Source organism: Neovison vison, chromosome 13, assembly GCF_020171115.1.
Source record: "Neovison vison isolate M4711 chromosome 13, ASM_NN_V1, whole genome shotgun sequence".
In the NCBI taxonomy this organism is placed as follows: Eukaryota; Metazoa; Chordata; class Mammalia; order Carnivora; family Mustelidae; genus Neogale; species Neogale vison.
Window position 1 is genome coordinate 111,658,530 of NC_058103.1, and position 19,964 is coordinate 111,678,493.

Genomic DNA, 19,964 nt, shown 5'->3' on the forward strand with positions numbered 1-19,964 from the left:
TTTGAGAACTTCAAGGAAGAGATTGAAAACAGAAAAAGAACCAATGAGAGCTGAAGAATTCAACAGCTAAGATAAGAAATAATTTTGAGAAAATGAAGAGATTTGAAGATACAGAAGAAATAAATAGTGATCTGGAAAACAGAGCAATGAAAAGCAATCAAGTTGAACAGTGAAGAGTAAAAATAAGAATAGAATAAAGAATAAAGGAGAATAGATTAAGGACACTCAGTGACATCATCAAGTGCAATAGTATTGCATTATAATGATCCAAAAGGATGGGAGAGAGAGAAGGGGGGCAGAGAATTTATTTGAAGAAATAATAGCTGAAAACTTTCCTAATCAGGGAAAGGAAATAGTGCCTACAACACTCACCTTAGACCCAAGGCACATATGGACTGAAAATGAAGGGTTTTTGAAAAAGATATACCCTGAACATGGACATGGGGGGAAAAAAAAAGAAAAAAGAAAAGAGAAGGAAAAAACCTAGGGTTGTAAACTTATATTAAACAAAATAGACTTTAAAACAAAGACTATAACAAGAGACAAAGGCGAGCATAACATAATGATAAAAGGATCAGTCCAACAAGAGGATATAACAATTGTAAATATCTGTGCACCCAGTATTAGAGCACCTAAGCAAGGCAATACTGAAGGGAAAAAGTGAAAGTAAATACAATAATAATAGGGGACTTTAATACCCCATTTATATCAATAGATAGATTATCCAGACAGAAAATCAACAAGGAAACAGTGGCTTTGAGTGACATATTAGATAAGACAGAACTAAGAGATATATGCTGAACATTCCATTCAAAAATAGAATATACAGTCTTTTCAAGTACACATGGAACATTCTCCACCACAGATCACTTAAAGCTGCCAAAAAAGTTTCAATAAAGTTAGTGTGATTGATACGATATCAAGAATTTTTTCTGATTACAACAGTATGGAACTAGAAATCAATTTTAAGAAAAAGCTAGGAAAAACACTGACACATGGAGGCTTAACAACATGCTACTAAACAACCAATGGGTAAACAAAGACACCAAAGAAGAAATAAAAAAAATATGTGGAGACAAAGGAAAATGGAAATACATTGGTCCAAATCTTTGAGATGAAGCAAAAACAGTTCTAAGAAAGCACAATATAGGCCTGCCTCAAGAAGCCAGAAAAATCTCAAAAAAAACCTGAAACATCCTTTTCAAACACATGAAAAGGATGGAAATAATAAAGATTAGATCAGAAATAAATGAAATAGACACTAAAAAACAGTAGGAGAGATCAATGAAACCAGGAGCAGCTTCTCATAAAAGATCAACAAAATTGGAAAATCTTTAGCCATACTTAAAAAGAGAGAGAAAGACCTCAAATAAAATCAGATATGAAGGAGGAGAAATAACAACCAACACCATAGAAATGCACAGGATTACAAGAGAATATTATGAAAAATGACATCCCAACAAATTAGACAAACTATAATAAATGGAAAAATTCCCAGGAACATATAATCTACCAAAACTGAATCAGGGAGAAACAGAAAATTTGAACAGACAAATTACCAGCAATGAAATTGAGTTAGTCATCAAAAACTCCCAACAAATAAAAGTTCAGGACCAGATGGAGAATTCTACCAAATATTTAAAGAACAGTTAATACTAATTCTTCTCAAATTATTCAAAAACAGAAGAGGAAGGAAAGCTTCTGAATTCATTCTCTGAGGTCTATATTACCCCGATGCCAAAACCAGATAAAGAAACTACAAAAAAAAGTGAACTATAGGCCAATATCTCTGATGAACATAGACATAAAAATCTTCAACAAAATATTGGCAAACTGAATCCAGCAATATATTAAAAAATCATTCACCATGATCAAATGGAATTCATTCCTAGGATGCAAAAATGGTTTAATATTTTTAAATCAATCAATCTCATATATCACATCAATCAAAGGAAGGATAAAAACCTTATGATCATTTCAATATACAGAAAAAGTATGTGACAACATACAACATCCATTCCTGATTTAAAAAAAAAAGAACCCTTAACAAAATAGGTTTAGAAGGACTATACCTCAACATAATAAAGGCCATATATAAAAAAATCCACAGTTAACATCATATTTAAAGGTAAAATGTTGGGCGCCTGGGTGGCTCAGTGGGTTAAGCCGCTGCCTTCAGCTCGGGTCATGATCTCAGGGTCCTGGGATCAAGTCCCGCATCGGGCTCTCTGCTCAGCAGGGAGCCTGCTTCCTCCTCTCTCTCTGCCTGCCTCTCTGCCTACTTGTGATCTGTCTCTGTCAAATAAATAAATAAAATCTTTAAAAAAAAAAAAAAGGTAAAAAGTTGACAGCTTTCCCCACAAGAGAAGAACAAGATAAGGTGTCCACCCTTACAACTTTTATTCAACATAGTACTGGAAGTCCTAGCCACAGCAATCAGAAAACAGAAAGGAATAAAATACATCCAAATTGGTAGGGAAGAAGTGAAACTTACACCAATAACAGATGATAAGATACTATATATAAAAAAAAACCCTAAAGATTGTACCAAAAAGCACTAGAATTGATAAATGAATTCATTAAGGTCACAGAATACAAAATCAATGTACAGAAGTCCATTGCATTTCTACACACTAATGATGAAACAACAGAAAGAGAAATTAAGAAAGCAATATCATTTACAATTACACCAAAAATATAAAATGCCAAGGAACATACTTAACCAAGGAGGTGAAAGATCTGTACTCTGAACACTCTAAAACATTGGTGAAAGAAAGTGAAGATGATACAAATAAATGGAAAGATATTCTATGTTAATGTATTGGAAGAACAAATATTGTTAAAATGTCCATACTACTTACAGCAAACTACAGATTTAATGCAATCTTATAAAAATACCAAAAGCATTTTTCACAGAACTAGAACAAATAATCCTCAAATTTGTATGCAACTACACTGAATAGTTAAAAAAATACTGATATAGAAAAAACAAATAACAAAGAAATAAAAAGAAAAAAAAACAAATAGAAACAAACCATAATACCACATTTCAAGTTATATTACAAAGCTGTATAATCAAAACAGCATGGTACTGATGCAGAAGCAAATAAGAAGATCAATAGAACATGATAAAAAGCCCAGAAACAAACACATGATTATATGGTCAATGAATCTTTGACAAAGCAGGAAAGAATATCCAATGGGAAAAGGACAGTTTCTTCAACAGATGGTATTGGGAAAATTGGACAGCTACATGCAAAAGAATGAAACTGGCCCTTTTTCTTATGCCCCCCCATTACAATCCTAAATGAATTAAAGACCAAAATATGAGACCTAAAACTGAAAATCCTAGAAGAGAGCAACAGGCAATAATTTCTCTGACATTAGCAGTAACAACATTTTTCTAGATATGTCTCCTGAGGTAAAGGAAATAAAAGCAGAAAAATAAACTATTGAGAGTGTATCAAAACAAAAGGTTTCTGCACAACAAAGGAAACCATCAATAAAGCTAAAAAACAAACCATTGAATGGGAGAAGATACTTGCAGATGACATATCTGATAAAACACTATTATCCAAAATATATAATGAATACAATCCACACCAAAACCCCCCCAAATAATCCAATTAAAAAGGACAGAAGACATGAACAGATGTTTCTCCAATGAAGACATACAGAGGGTCAACAAACACATGAAAAGGTAAATTCCTAGAATCATACAACTTCCTAAAACTGAATCAGGAAGAAATAGAAAATATGAACACACCAGCAATGAAATTCAATCAGTAATCAAAAAACCCCCAAAAACCAAAGTTCAGGATTACATGGCTCGAATGATTTATATCAAACATTTGATGAAAAGTTAATATTATTTCTTCTCAAATTATTATTCTCAAACTATTTGAAAAAATAGAAGAGGAAGGTAAACGTCCAAATTCATATGAGGCCAGCATTACCCTGATACCAAAACCAAACAATGACACTACAAAAAAAGAAAAAAAGAAAGAAAACTACAGTCCAATTTCTCTGATGAATATAGAAGCAAAAATCCTCAAAAACATATTAGCAAACCAAATCCAACAATATATTTAAAAAATCATTCACCGAAATCAAGAGGAATTTATTCCTGGGATGCAAAAGTGGTTTAATATTTGCATATCAATGTAATATAACACATTAATAAGATGAATAATTTAAAAAGGTATAATCATCTCAAGAGATGCACAAAAACATTTGACAAGATACAACATTCATTCATGAAAATACTCTCAACAAAGTAGATTTAGGAGTACATATATCAAGGCAATAAAGGCCATATATGAAAAACCCAGAGCCAATATCATACTCTATAGTGAAAAAATAAAAGCTTTTCCTCTAAAAATCAGGAATAAGACAAACATGTCCACTCTTACCACTTTTATTCAACACAGTACTGGAAGTCCTAGCTGCAGCAATCAGACAAGAAAAAGAAATAAAAGGCATCAAAATTGGTAGCGAAGAAAAAATTTTCATTATTTTCAGATGACATGATACTATATATAGAAAGCCCTAGAGACTCCACCAAAAAACTATAAGAAATGGTAAATGAATTCAGTAAAGTTTCAGGATATAAAATCAATATATAGAACTCGGATGCATTTCCATACACTAATAATAAAATAGCAAAAACAGAAATTAAGAGAACAATCTCATTTATAATTGTCCTCCCAAAATAAAACACTAGGGATAAATTTAACCATGGAGGTGAAAGACCTATACTCTATAAAGTATAAGACAGTGAGAGAAATTGAAGATGACACATATTTAAAGATATTCCATGTTCATATTGTTAAAATGTCCATACTCAAAGCAATCTTTAAATTTAATGCAATCCCTATCTAAATACCAAAAGCATTTTTCACAGAACTAGAACAAATAATACTAAAATTTGTATAGAACCACAAAAGACCTGAAATAGTAAAGGATCTTAAGAAAGAAGAATAAAGCTGGAAGTATCACAATTCCAGAGTTTAGGATATACACAAAAGCTATAGTAATCAACATAATATAGTCTTGGCACACAGACACATAGATCAATGGAATTGGATAGAGAGCCCCAAAATAAACACACATTTATGGTTAATTTATGAAAAAGGAGGAAAGAATACACAATGGGGAAAAGACAGTCTCTTCAGTAAATGGTGATGGAAAAACTAGACAATTACATGCAAAAGAATGAAGTTGGACCACTTTCTTAGACTGTTAAGAAAATAAAATCAAAATGAATTAAAGACCTAAATATGAGACTTGAAAACATAAAACTCCTCAAATAAAACATTGGCAGTAATCTCGTGAACATCAGCCTCAGCAACATATTTATGGATATGTCTCCTGAGGCAAGGGAAACAAAAGCAAAAAATAAACTATCGAGACTACACCAAAATAAAAAGCTTTTTTACAATGAAGGAAACCATCTACAAAACAAAAAGTTAACAAACTGAATGGGAGAAGATATTTGCAAATGACATATCTGATAAGGGGTTAATATCCAAAATATATGAGGAGCTTATAAACCTAACACCTAAAGAACATAAAAATCCAATTAAAAAATGGGCAAGGATCTAAGGAATCATTTTTCCGAAGAGGATATACTAATGGCTAAGAGACACATGACATCACTGATCATCAGAGAAATGCAAATCACAAGCACAATGAGATATTACCTTACACTAGTGACAATGGTTAGCATCAAAAAGACAAGAAATAGCAAGTGTTGACAAGATGTGGAGAAAAGGGAACCCCTGTGAACTTGGTTTGTCTTTGTAGGAATATAAATTGGGGCAACCACTGTGGAAAACAGTATGGGGGTTCCTCAAAAAATCAAAATGATCAGTAATTCCACTATTGCATATTTACACCCTGCAAATTAGAAACACTACTTTGAAAAGATATATATACTCTTGTGTTTATTATAGATTTACTTACAATAGATAAGATATGAAAGCAATACAAACAGCCACTGATAAAAGAATAGATAAAGATGATGCGGTACATATATTTGGTGGAATAATCATGAAAAATGAAGGATATCTTGTCATTTTTGACATGGATGTTCCTAGAGGACATTAGGCTAAGTATGGTAAGTCAGACAGAGAAAGACAAATACCGTAAGATTTTATTTATATGTCATATCTAAACAAAACAAAGCCAACAGAAAGACTCAAATGCACAAAACAAAATGGTGGTTTCCAGCGGGGAGGTGGGGGGGATAGGCAAAATAAAGTTTATTAAGAAGTACAAATTTCCAGTTATAAAATAAGTCACAGAAATGAAAGCATAGCATGGGGAATATAGTCAATAATATTGTAATAACATTTTATGGTGGTAGATGGTGAGTACACTTATAGTTCTGAGCACCGAATAATATACTGAATTGTTGAATTGAATGTTGTATACCTGAAACTAATATAAGACTGTATGCTAATTATACATACATATATATGTACATACATACATATCTACAATTTGTGCTTTGGAGTTTTATGAAGTCTTTCTTATCCTGCACAAGAAAGGTATTCTCCTATACTACCATCATTTTTACTACTTATACTCACCTTTTTCATTCTTTTGAGTTTACACTGTATATAGTGTTAGGCAAGAATCCAGTTCTTTTTTTCCCCTTATCTCCATATAATGAGATTCCATATAATTTTCTTAATACTCTAAACTATTGTTCCCTTCCCTAGTAATATGTGTACAATTTCTGGTATAAAAAATTCCTGGTTTTGTACTTGTTTAATGAGATTTGTTCTTATGTGAAACATTAGCTCAGGTAGATTCTGTTAGTTTTGTATGTATATAGTCATATCATCATATAAGTTATAAAAGATTTTTTCTTTTCCTAATACTTATTCTATTTCTTCAAATATTACATTATATAACAGTATTAACAGGATAATTATATTTCTGAAAATATATTTCTGAATTATATTTCTTAAACTTCATCTGTTTAACTTTAAATGTTAGCCATAAATATTTTTTAATGTAACTTTAACCAAATCAAAAAAAAAATTATGTTCCATCCTAGTTTTCTGAGTTTCTTTTTAAATCATAAGGAGGCATCAAATTTCAACAATTTTTTTTTTACTTATGTTGAATAAATATATATTTTCTTTTAGTTAAGTACTAAAGTGAATTATAATATCTATCAATATAACTGTCAATAGATTTTTCTAATGTTGAACCATCCTTGCATTTCTGGTATAAAAATTCTTGGTCCACTTATATTTTAAATATGTCATTTGATAGTTTATTTTGAAAATGTTTCATCAGTGTTTATGAAACACTATGGATTTATTACTTTCTTTGCATTCATTGTCATAATCCATTTTTAGAAGCAAGAGTTTCCTAGTTTCACTGATACAATATACTTTTTTGTTACTTTAGAATTTTTATTTTTTTTTCAAAAGCTTTCATTTGTGACTTTTAATTTTACTTTGTTAGAAAAACTGAAATACACACTGATGAAAACAAAGGTCTAATAATGTTTTAGGCTTTGAATTTTCATGTTTTTTCTTCATCAATACATTAGTAAATACACCTCTCATTTTGAGCAATTTCTTTTTATAAGAATTTATGTATCACTTATGAAGCTGGTATTTTAAGAAGAAATTTCATATTCATAAGCTTTCTCCTACACATTTTACAACAAACTTTAAAAGAGAATTAAATTTTAAATATGTCTGTATTTACTTAGATTCAGTGCTAATACAATAATCTCGTGAGGTAGTGAAAAAGTACTTTTTGTGCAGAATGAACACCATTCCTTAAACTTATGCTACTGATTACAAAAGAAAGCCCACTGATTTAAAAATTAATAATAATAATCACCACCATCATCATCATCATCAAAAAACTTAAGTCAGGGATACTTTCTAGCCAGTACCTTAATAATCACTATTTAAATAATATCTCAAAAGTTAAAGAATTAAATTTGTAAAGAATTTGTAATTTCAAAATCATATCTTATTTTCAACTTTCCTTCTATTACTGAGTTATTTAGAATTAGCTAGAGCAAAAACAAAAGCAAAAGAACAAAACTAGATAACTAAAGCAACTGCTTTGGCTAAACTAATAGAAGTACACACCTGTGGCTCAAGGTTAGACTTTTCAAAATTTGATACCTTAGAGTTCATGTAAGTTGCCCGTTTAAAATATTCTTGGAGGGGGGCACCTGGGTGGCTCAGTGGGTTAAAGCCTCTGCCTTTGGCTCAGGTCATGATCCCAGGGTTCTGGGATCGAGCCCCGCATGGGGCTCTCTGCTCAGCAGGGGGCCTGCTTCCCCCCACCCCTGCCTGCCTCTGCCTACTTGTGATCTCTGTCAAATAAATAAATAAAATCTTTAAAATATATATATATTCTTGGAGGGTATTTTCTGTCCCAAGAACTTTTCAGAAGATAACTTGGTCAAGTTTTAAATAAACAGCAGGATACCTATCACATGCTACATACATACAAACAGATGTTTTTGTATGGAATTTCCATTAAATAAGTATTTGCTGATTTCCGTTACTCCATATGATACATAGTGTTATGTGCTGTAAATTCAATACTAAATAAGAGAGTTTTGTTCTCGTTAAACTCAGCATGTACTATGGGAGTTAGACAAGTAAAAGGACATTTTAACACATGTGGGGAAAAAAAGGGCATGCTTTTGATCACATGGTACTAAATGGCTTACAATGAAGTTTACATTATTTCTAGTAAAACTGGGAAAGAAGAGGAAAGAAGGGCCTGCTGCTATTCTTTAAGACCACAGACTGGAAGTTGCAAACATAGTTTCTACCACAGAAATATTCATTGTGTATTACTTGTAAAAGTGCAATGTTAAAATTGATACGTACGTCGTGGTACATTTATATGATAGGTAGCTGTAAAAACAAAAACAAAAACAAAAACAAAATGAACAAACAAAAAAAACCAAGAAACTGTTCCTAGACTGGTTGAGATACAGACGGTACCACAAATAGATAATAGACATGTATATTAATTGTACACAAAGTGAATCAGAAAGCTAATATCAAATTCATAACAGATTGTCTGAGAAGCAAGAGGCAGGGTAATTTGATTTGGGAGGGAAACAAAGAAACTCTAGGCATATATATATATATATTTTTTTTCTCATCAATTTGTAATAGGATTATGTCCCAATGAACCCATCATAAATTGAAAATGCTGTAAGTCAAAAATGCACTTGATAAACCCAACCAGCCATACATCTCATCTTAGCGTAGCCTATCTTAAATACGCTCAAAATACTTACATTAGCCTCCAGTGAGGCTAAAGCATCTAACACAAAGACTATTTTATAATAAAGAATTGAAGTTCTCAAGAAATTTATCGAACGATGTCCTGGAAGTGAAAAACAGAATGGTTGTGTGGGTACAGAGCAGCTGAGTCAGATGTTTACCCTTTTGATCCTGGGGGTGAAGTTGCTATGGCTTCCTCTTGCTGCCCAGCATCATGGGAAAGGATGATACCACATATCAGTAGTTCACAAAAATATGGTTTCTCCTGAATGTCTATCCCTTTCACATCATTGTAAAATCAAGAAACTGTAAGGTGAACCATCCTAAGTTGGAGACCATCTGTATGTGATTTTCCATAAATAGTTAGGTACGTATTAGGTGGTAGGTAGGCCGGCAGGCAGGCAAGCAGGTGGCTGTTCATTCAGCACTATTATATATCAGGCATTAATGTAAGTGTAAACTCACTGCAGGGAACAAATGATAGTTTTCTAAAATAAAATATAAACAGTTCAATCAGACTTGACAAGTATTTTTTTCAGACTTGAGAATTTTTGGCCTATCCTTTCCTAGAAGAACATCTATATAAAAAGACAATCTGTGGAGGGCACGCATTGCATGGAGCACTGGGTGTGGTGCATAAACAATGAATTTGGGACACTGAAAAGAAATAAAATAATATGGAAAAATAAAAAGACAATCTGTAATCTGAAGTTTGCCTTAGGAGCATGGAATAGAAAGGGAAATTAACTTAATGATCTTAATAATCCTATCATCAACCAAGAAAACATCCATTTTATTAAAGTCCACAGAAGGAGGCACTCTATTTGTGGGATGGGTAAAACAGACTCTTTAAAACTCCAAACCTCAAATTTAAACAGAATAAAACCCACCTGAGTATATTAAAATTGAGAATGTTTTTTAAGTGTACACTGTGACAAAGATAAAGACCACAGCTTGTGAAAAATCTTTGCAATGTCAAAAGCTGACAAAGGACTAAGAAACTCAAGAATATTAACCAGGAAAAGACAAAAATTCTATTTTTAAAAATAGGCACAAGATATAAACAGATAATTTATAAAAATGATCACTCAAAAAACTAATATAGTGATGAGAGGATTCTTAAACTCATTATTAATTAAAGAAATATAATTAGAACACTGGAAGAGTTTACAGGTTATCTCATGTGTCTTTATGCAGGAGATCAATCACCTATGTCCACATGGCCACACTGGAGTTCTTAGTTCTGCTAAACTCAAGGACAAACAGAGCTAGATGACTCAGCCAAGGTGAAGGCTGTTCCTTGAGTGTGCAGCTACTTTGACTTTTCTCTTAAACCTATTTTCCATTTTTATTCCAAGCACTGCTTTTACATGATTCTTCAAAAACCCCTTTGGAGAAAGTATGCTTCCACATTTAAATAATCAGAATTATACTGTGTCTAACAACCCTGAAATTCTTGGTTTTTTAGTTTCCAGCATTACTTCATCTAAAGAGAACTCAGATAAAAGAGAAGTAGCATGAATATTAAAAATACATCTTGATGAAGAAACTAGGACATGAAGAGACTCAGTAGTGCATCCAAGGCTATAAAAATAATAATCAGGAAAGCCAGGATTTGAACTCAAGGGTTCTGACATCAGAGACCATGTTCTTGACCACAGATTATGAAGTGGAGTCATTGAAAGGGACTCTAAATTGCTAATATAGTGCGCTTTTTACAAATTTTGTTTTTTATTAATTTATTATTTTATCAACCCTACTCTTTGTCAGGCACAGCACTGAACACTGGGGCTACAAAGATGAAACTCACAGCTTAGTGGAGAAGACAGGCTAAGCAGTTATTATACTATTTTGTGCCTACTGAGTTCAGCACGGTAAGTGCCCTAGTGAGAACATGTCAAGGTATTATAAGACCAGAGAGCAGGAGCACCTAATTTAGCTAGGAAAGGCCCTAAAAACTTTCTGAAGAAATAGCCAGATGAGCTAGAGTTAGCCATGAAGGGGGAAAGTGAAACAAATCCAGGCAAGTAAAGACAACGCAGATGAAGGCATCAGGAGTTTAGTGCTTTGAATCATAGAACGCAAGATGGAAATGAGGTTGAAATAAGGAAAGGATAATGGCAAACTGAATTTAATCCTATAAATGAATGGGATTATAGAGTTAAAGATAGGCAAGTCACAAATACCTGGATATATTTTAAATAGAGTTTGGGTAGCAGGTTAGAAACTGATTTGAAGATCTGTTAGTCAAAATAAGCTAAGCTGTGCTGTGGTAACAAATAAATCTACAAATCTCAATGAGCTAATGCAATAATGGGTTATTTCTTAAATACCCAAGGCTGGAGAGCCTTCTTCCACCTGGTAGCTATACCATCTAGAGTGTGTGTACTTCGAGGTTACTGCAGCAGAGGAGAGAGGGCTGCAGGATATTGTGGGATGTTCTCAAGCACTGAAACAGGATGTGGTGTTCATTGACTTCTCCCATATCTCATCTTCTAGGAACCAGCAGCATGACCCAGCACAGCTCAAGAGGCTTTAGGCAAGCACTTGAGTGTCTACTATAGAATAGAACACTCCTTTCTCTTAGGACAGACCATCTCTTATGATAAACCAAATATACCTATAAATTGTTATTGTATTGTGTGAGAAGAATCATTGTTTGTTCATTTATTCAATTCATTCAACAAAGGCTTTCTTGAGCACTTACTATGATCCAGGCATTCACATAAAAATCAAGGGGTCCAACACTATTCCTGTGGGTAAACTCTTACTTAACTCTCCATTTCCATGACAATAGGCGCAAAGGACAGAGTAATAGAGTTAATGGAGTGAAAGGTGTGATATGGGCCAGATCCTGCATCTTATAGGCAATCGTGAGGACTCTGAATTTGATTGAAAAGAAGGGACTTTAGAACATTCTGTGCAACAGAGGAATATGATCCGACTTACTTTTTAAAGGATCATTCTTAATAAGTCAATCAGAGAAAGACAACTATCATATGATCTCCCTGATATGAGGAAGTGGGAGATGCACCATGGGGGGTTAAGGGGGTAGGAGAAGGATAAATGAAACAAGATGGGATTGGGAGGGGGACAAACCATAAGTGACTCTTAATCTCACAAAACAAATGAGGGTTGCTGGGGGAGGGGGGTTGTGAGGAGGGGGTGGGGTTATGGACACTGGGGAGGGTATGTGCTCTGGTGAGTGCTGTGCAGTGTGTAAACCTGGCAATTCACAGACCTGTACCCCGGGGGATAAAAATACATTCTATGTTTATAAAAAATAATTAAAAAATAAATTTTAAAAAATGACAACAATGAAAAAAAAAATAAAGGATCATTCTTGCTGCTCTACTGAGAATAGACATAGAATGGTAGGGTGCAAGTAGTGATCTCTATTAATAAACTGTGGAGTAATCCAAGTGAGCAATGGTGGTGGCTCAGATCAGGATGGAAGCATGCAGCTGGTGAAAAGCGGTCAGATTCTGGATGTATTGTGAAGATAAGATATTTCATTTGAAGATAAAGTCATCAGAATTACAGGACAATTTAGATATGTGGTGTGAGGATAAAAGGTCTTGCACTCCCAAGAGAAGAACACTGCAGTCCACTGAGGGGAGATGAGCCTTTATCATTAAAACTTTTCTGAGATGGTTTCAGAAGGGCTCTAGAGAGAATTAGTTTCCTAAATTATTCAGATCCAATAGATGCTTCCTTTAGAATTTCAAATGATAATGTTATTTACGGAAAGGTCTTTTTCTTAGATGGAAAGTTTAGCTCCAAATACTCCATTTTCCCATACTCACAGGATTTCTTGTACAATCTGTATAGATCTCTCTACCTAAAAAGAAATCTAACTGGTTGGCCAACTACATAAATGTCTTTGTTTTTAAAGCCAAGTCCGCAAATATAAGCTAAGCTTGATTCATTTTGATGTGACACCTCATTTACTTTCTGTTAGGGACATGTTTCCTTTCTGGGACCTGCCCATATTTCTATATCTTTTATAAAAATAAAACTCTCCATGCTATTTATTAATTAATAGTAGTAGGAGAGTGGAAAGACAGTAAATAAGGTATGGCACGTTAGTGATTCGGTTCATCCACTGGGTGGGAATTAGTAGAACAGCAGGTCATAATTAAGTTGAATTTGATGAAGGCAGAGAATGGGGAAACATTGAGATGTACATGACAAATAAATGCATGGATATAAAACAGGATGGCCAATACATGAAAATAACAGACTTTAGAGCTCATGAGAGGGGACAGTGGATTTGGAGTTAGGAGTAAGAAATTGAGACCAACAAGGTTTGGTAAGATAATTATGATGTTATGTATCAATAACATACCTGGGATAACAGTTAAGTTTCAATTTTAACTGTTAGTTAAAATAAAGACAGTGAGGATGCCTGGGTGGCTCAGTTGGTTAAGCAACTGCCTCTGGCTCAGGTCATGATCCTGGAATCCCAGGACTGAGTCCCACACAGGACACCCCACACAGGATGCCCCACTCAGTAGGGCGTCTGTTTCTTCCTCTTATCCTCCCTCCTCTCATGCTCTTTCTCCCACCCTCTCTCTCAAATAAATAAAATCTTTAAAAAATAAAAAAATAATAAAAAATAAAGACAATGAGGTTAAAAATGTAAAAGAACTAAAGAGCCTTATGGGAGGAAGTTTGTAGAAAATGGATAAAGTAAGCCATTAGAAAGCCACCCAATTGAAAAGCACAGTTGAGAGACAATTTGATCATTAAAAATCCAAGAGAACTTTCTAAACTATAGCACATCTAGCAGGAAAATAAGCTAAAGCTATGAACAATTATGTGGTTATACATTGCTTTCTTATAAAATGATAAACTCCATTTAAGTTTTTTCTCCTACTAAGCTTAGGAAGTCAGAAAGTTTTAATACCCAGCTTGAAACCTAGCTTAAAAGACACTCACTTGCTTTCATCCACTGTATGCTATCTAGTTCCGGCCCCACTCAAGTAACCAAGAAGTTCCAGAGGCAATTGTGAGGTTTTCAATATCAAATGGAGTGACTGCTTTCTTCAGGAAAGTGGATAGGCAATAAATACATATTAAGAAGCCATCCCCAAACACTAGAAGTGCTTGAAGTGATAGCAATGCATAAATCATAGAGTGCATTAGAAAACTTGAATGTCATAAACAATGTATCACATATAAAGAGGGAAGTAATGTTTATGAAATTACATAACCAACAAAGGATTCATATTCAGAATCTATTTTAGAATTTGCTTACAACTTAATAAATAAAAGACAAACCCACAGAAAAATCAGCAGAGGATTAATAGGCAATTCACAGAAAATAAAACTGAAGTGTTTATTGTGCATATGTGAAAATATGTTCAAACGGACTAATAGGAGTATTTATCTCTGAAGGAAGAGGAGGGAGGAAAATTCCATTTGGAAAAGGCACAAAGGGGAAGGTTGCTTTGTGTGTAACATTTACTGCCTTCAGATAACAAAGAACAGAGCAAATATTACTAAATGCTAACATTTGGTGATATTGGTAGCAATCATATGTACATTTGGCTTTCTTTCTCTATTTTCTTGTGTATTTTCGAAATATTCTTTAATAATAAATTTACATGTATGATGATCTTACCATCCATTATATAAATATTTCCACATCTCTCAGTTTTATGAGGTAACATGATAAGGAAAGCAGTTATGACTTAGGGGAAGAACATAAGAGTTGAGCTGGAGTCCTAAATTCTAGTTCCAGATCTGCCACTTGACCACTATGTGATCCTAAGCAAATCACTTAATTGTTCTGAAACGGATTCCTCATCTGAAAAACTTAAAAACAAAACAAAAAGAAAACCAATATCTATCTCTACTACATAAAGTTATTTTAAGGGGTGAATTATTTCACGTAAATGCAAATGATGTTCATATGTAAAGAAAAGATATTGGGACTTCTCAAACCCCCAGTTAATGTGAAATCAATTGAACATATTTTCCCACTTAGTGTCATTCTAAACTTATAGAAACATACATTAGAAACAGAAAGGAGACATGTGTCTTTTCTTACCGGGTCTATTAGCTGAGAATAGAGTTCATGGCAATTGTCAAAAATATATTTGTATGTAGAATCCAGGCACGCTCTAACACAGTCCTTCACCACCATGCTGGCCTTTGGGGGGCTTTGCAGCTCCAGAACCTGATAGACAAATTTTTTCCTTAAATTCAAAAATAGAAGACTGCAATCCAATATAAACAACTTAACCTCAATAACTGTTTTTAGTTGATTTTTCTATGTTCAGGAAAGATGTGGTCTTAACAATGTTTTAGATGTGTAAATACTTACTTTAACTTCCTGATACAACTCAGTGAAAATGATCACAGTTGTAAATATTCAGCTAGAAACTCTTAGATCGACTAATCACATTATTCATCCACCTATAATTTGCAATAATTCAATAATTATTTATCATCTACTGTATGCGTGACAATGGTTATATTGCAATGAACAAAAGAAATAAAAATCCCTTTCCTTATGGAGCTAAATTCTAGTAGATAGCAAAATTAATCAATAAAATATATGATGCACACTGAAAAGAAAAATAAAGCAGAGAAGAGGGAATGGAAAGGGTTTTAGTGGAACAGAATTAAAACAGAGGATACAATATTAGGTGAGTTCAGAGAAGTAAAAGGATGAGACTAGGAGGAACATCTGTATCTAGACCATTTTTACAAACTTTAGCTTTGAGTAAAGTGGGAAGCAATTTGACATTTCAGCAGAAGAGCAAAATGACCTAACTGAACTATCTTTTAAAAGGTTCCCTTAGGCTGCCCAAGGTGGGCTATGGAAAAAGTAGAGATACCAGTAATGAGGAGAGCACAATAATTCAGTCAATATGTGCTTGCACTATGGTGTTAAGGTAGGGGAAATCACGTTTAGAATAAATCATATTCTGGTTAATTTGGGAAGGAAGAACTAACAGGATCTGTTGACAGACTGGATGATCGGTGTGAGAGAGAGAGCAGTTGGGACCCCATGGTTTCAGTCTAAGAAACTGACAATGGAGGCGGCTCAACTTAGATGGGCAAAGCTATGCACAGAGAATCAGGGACTTGGTTTCAGACAAGTTAAGAATGAACAGGTTGGGGGCGCCTGGGTGGCTCAATGGGTTAAAGCCTCTGCTTTCAGCTCAGGTCATGATCTTAGGGTCCTGGGATGGATTTCCTCATCAGGCTCTCTACTTCGGCAGGGAGCCTGCTTCCTCCTCTCTCTCTCTCTGCCTGCATCTCCCCTACTTGTAATCTCTGTCTGTCAAATAAATAAATAAAATCTTAAAAAAAAAAAAAAAAGAAAGAAAAGAAAGAATGAACAGGTTGTTATGAACAGAAGTAGATTTCAAGTAGACATCTGGGTATATTAGTCTAGACTCATGAAAATATCTGGGGCTGGAGATACGAATTTAGAAATTATTAGCTTAAAGAAGAATTTAAAGGAACAGGACCAGATGAGTATGTACATAAAAGAGAAGTCTAAGAAAAAACAACAACAACAACAACAAAAACCCTGGATAATTCTAGCCATCAGGCAAATGAGAAAGAACAAAGCAGTGGAAACTGGGGAAAAAGCAGCCAATGAGATAGGAGGAAAACTAAGCAAGAAGAAAAATCTAGGGAAGAAAGGGTTTCCTGGAGGAAAGACTGATGACATATAATAATACTGAACATTGTAGGATAAGGATCAATAACTGACCACTAGATTTGACAATGGTCCTCAGTAATTTTGACTAGATTTTTGGTGAAATGATGGAGTAGAAGTCTGATTGGCGTGAGTTCAAAAATAAGGGTGATTTTGAAGATTTATTATTGTTAAAATTCCAGTCCTCTCCAGATTAATCTGTAGATTTAATCCAATCCCAAACAATGTCCCGACAAGAACTAATACCAACTAAGCAATTCTGAAAAAGAAGAAAAAAGATGTAGGACTCACAATATCTGACTTTAAGACTTGCTATTAGGCCACAGTAATCATGACAATTTGGTAAAGGTGAAAATATAGACAACTGAACGGTAGAGCCCAGGAACAGACTCAAGCAAAATGGACAATTGATTTTTTATAATGATGCAAAGGCAATCTAATGCATAAAGGATAATACTTTAAATAAATGGTGTTAGAATGATTGAACATGTGGTATGCAAAAAAAGGACACCATACCTTATATCATATTTAAGAAAAAAAAACTCTCAAAACACAAGACTAAACATATAGGGTAAAATAAAACTTTTAGAAGACACACAGTGAAATCTCTTGAAGACTTTCATTTAGCCACTATTTCCTCTTTACACTACCTGTAAATCAAAAAACTGATGAAGTAAACTTCATTAAAATTAAATACTTTTTGCTGTACAAAGGGTACTGTTAGAGAATGAAAAGACAAAGCAGGCAGGAAGACAATTCTAACAAATAAAATACCTAAAAAAGTCTTGTATCCAGACTATATAAAGGACTCTTTTTTTGAAGTTTTTTAAAAATTATTTCTCATAATCTCTAAAACGTGGGGATTGAACTCATGACACCAGAGATCAAGAGTGGCATGCTCTTCCAACTGAGCCCGCTGGGGATCCCAAAGAACTCTTAATACTCAAAACCAAAACAAACAGAAACAAACCAAAGAAACCCAAACAAAACACTAAGAGAAATGAGCAAACTATTTCAACAGATTGTTCATAAATGAAATTCAGATGGCAAACCAGCCCAAGAAATGATGATCAACATTATTAATAGAGAAATAAAATTAAGACAGTAAGATACAACTTCACTATCAGAATGGCTAAAAAATAGTAATAATAATTACAACCACGGAAAATACCAAGAGCTTCACCAGAAGATGCAGAGCAACTGGAATTCCCAAACATTGCTGCTAGGAATGCAAAACTGTACAAATGCTTTGAAAAAACAATTTGTCATTTTTCGTAAAGTTAATCATACATGTATAAGATGACCCAGGAACCTTGCTTCAATGCAAGTGAAAGCTTCTGTTTACACTAGTAATATATACATAAATATTTTTAACAGTCTTATTAATAACCCAAACTAGGAACAACTCAAATGCCTGTAGTGTATACATAACCAAGGATTCTACTCAGCAATCAAAAGGAATAAACAGCTGCTACACTCAACAAGACAGATGAAAAGCCAGTGTGTCATGCTATGTAGCGGAGAATTTTATTTACACAATGTTTTGGAAAAGAACTGTAGGGAGACAACAGATCGGTGGTCACCAAGGGCTGGGAGAGGGGTTGAGTCTAAAGGAGCAGCCTGAGGGAATTTTGGAGGACTATGGGACTGTTTTATACGTTGACTGGAGTGGAGGTTATACAACCCCACCAAAACTCATAGATCCATACAACGAAGGAAGGAATTTCACTGTCTGTAGTGAGAGAAGAAAATGGGAGGTTGCAATTTGCTCAAAAGATACTGGGAGATTAGAAACTGGGAAGCCAACAAAGAGGATGATTTTGAGGAGTTTGGATATTACAGGAAAAGAGGAATTAGGGTAGAGCCGCTGGAGAAGGAAGTATAGTCAATCACTGAAGAGAGTGGGGGGGCTGCTGCACCAAGGCTTTAGTGTTCCAGAGGGGATGAAATCGATTCCACAGGTGGAAGAGATGGCTTTTTCTAGGAGAACAGACAGCTAATCAATAGTAATAAAGAAAAGAAGGAAGCGTAGATGGATACGGATGCAGGTGTGTAGAGAGATGGGGTGCGTGGGAGGAGCATGTGGTCTGAGCTTAAGGAAGCTCTCCAGACTTTGCTCCTGTGTTTTTGCAGGGAAATAGGAAGCGAGGTCCTCAGCTGGTAGTGAAGATGGTAGAGGAGGGTGCTGTCCGTTTGAGACTTTGTTTCCAAACACAAGGCTAGTGACTGAGGAATGGCAGATACATAGCACAGGTTAGGCACCTCCTACCATCACTCCTCTTTCCCCAAGGCCACAGTGTTGAGGGCGGGCATCACCTGTCAATAAAGTAACACTTCCCTCTGAGCCTGGCTGGAGGCTTACTATCCTTCTCTACTCACTGTTCTGGCAGCTGCTGCCAGGAGGTCAGAATGGATATAAATTCTAGTTATCCCAGTCACCCAGTTTAACTGTGATTTTAAGCCAAATGAATTTTTTCTGAACTTTAAACAATCTAAGAGACTGCTGATAGAGTATGGTTTTGTTTTCTGTATCTCCTATTATACAGTACCATTTTTAGTGCTTCTAGTGAAAATAAGCATGGGCAGCTGAAAACTGCTTTTTCTTTTCTTTCTTTCTTTCTTTTTTTTTTTTTTCCCTGTACAGGAGTTTTCTGAATAAACATCATAAAAGAGCAAAACTTTTTTAGCACATAGCCTGACAAGTAGTTTTAGGAAACACTTTCCATGAATTGTCCTGCTAGCCAAATTATGATTGCAAAGAATTTGCTGTTAAAGCAGCGGGGATGGATCTAAAAAGAAATGCCTGCATAGTTTGGTAGATGAGAGTTATACTAATGATTTAAGCAATCAAATCTATTCCTATGTAGACATTTCCAGGGCTGAAAACAAGAGTTGCCACAACTGGGGCAAACTTAAAAGAATCAGCTACTCTCTTGGGATGAAAAAGTCAGCAAGACGTCTGAGTTAAGTAAAATAAGAAGTCAACTTGAAAAAGT

General features: G+C 34.3%; 1 protein-coding gene across 2 annotated transcripts in view; it reads right to left on the reverse strand.

Moving 5' to 3' along the window:
- The window catches only part of UNC13C (unc-13 homolog C), a 599,404-nt gene that overhangs the window by 253,529 nt on the left and 325,911 nt on the right, over positions 1-19,964 (reverse strand). For both annotated transcript variants that reach the window (XM_044230120.1, XM_044230119.1), the window contains exon 19: positions 15,343-15,471. In XM_044230120.1, coding sequence (XP_044086055.1) covers positions 15,343-15,471 — 129 coding nt within the window. The remainder of the gene's footprint in view (positions 1-15,342; positions 15,472-19,964) is intronic.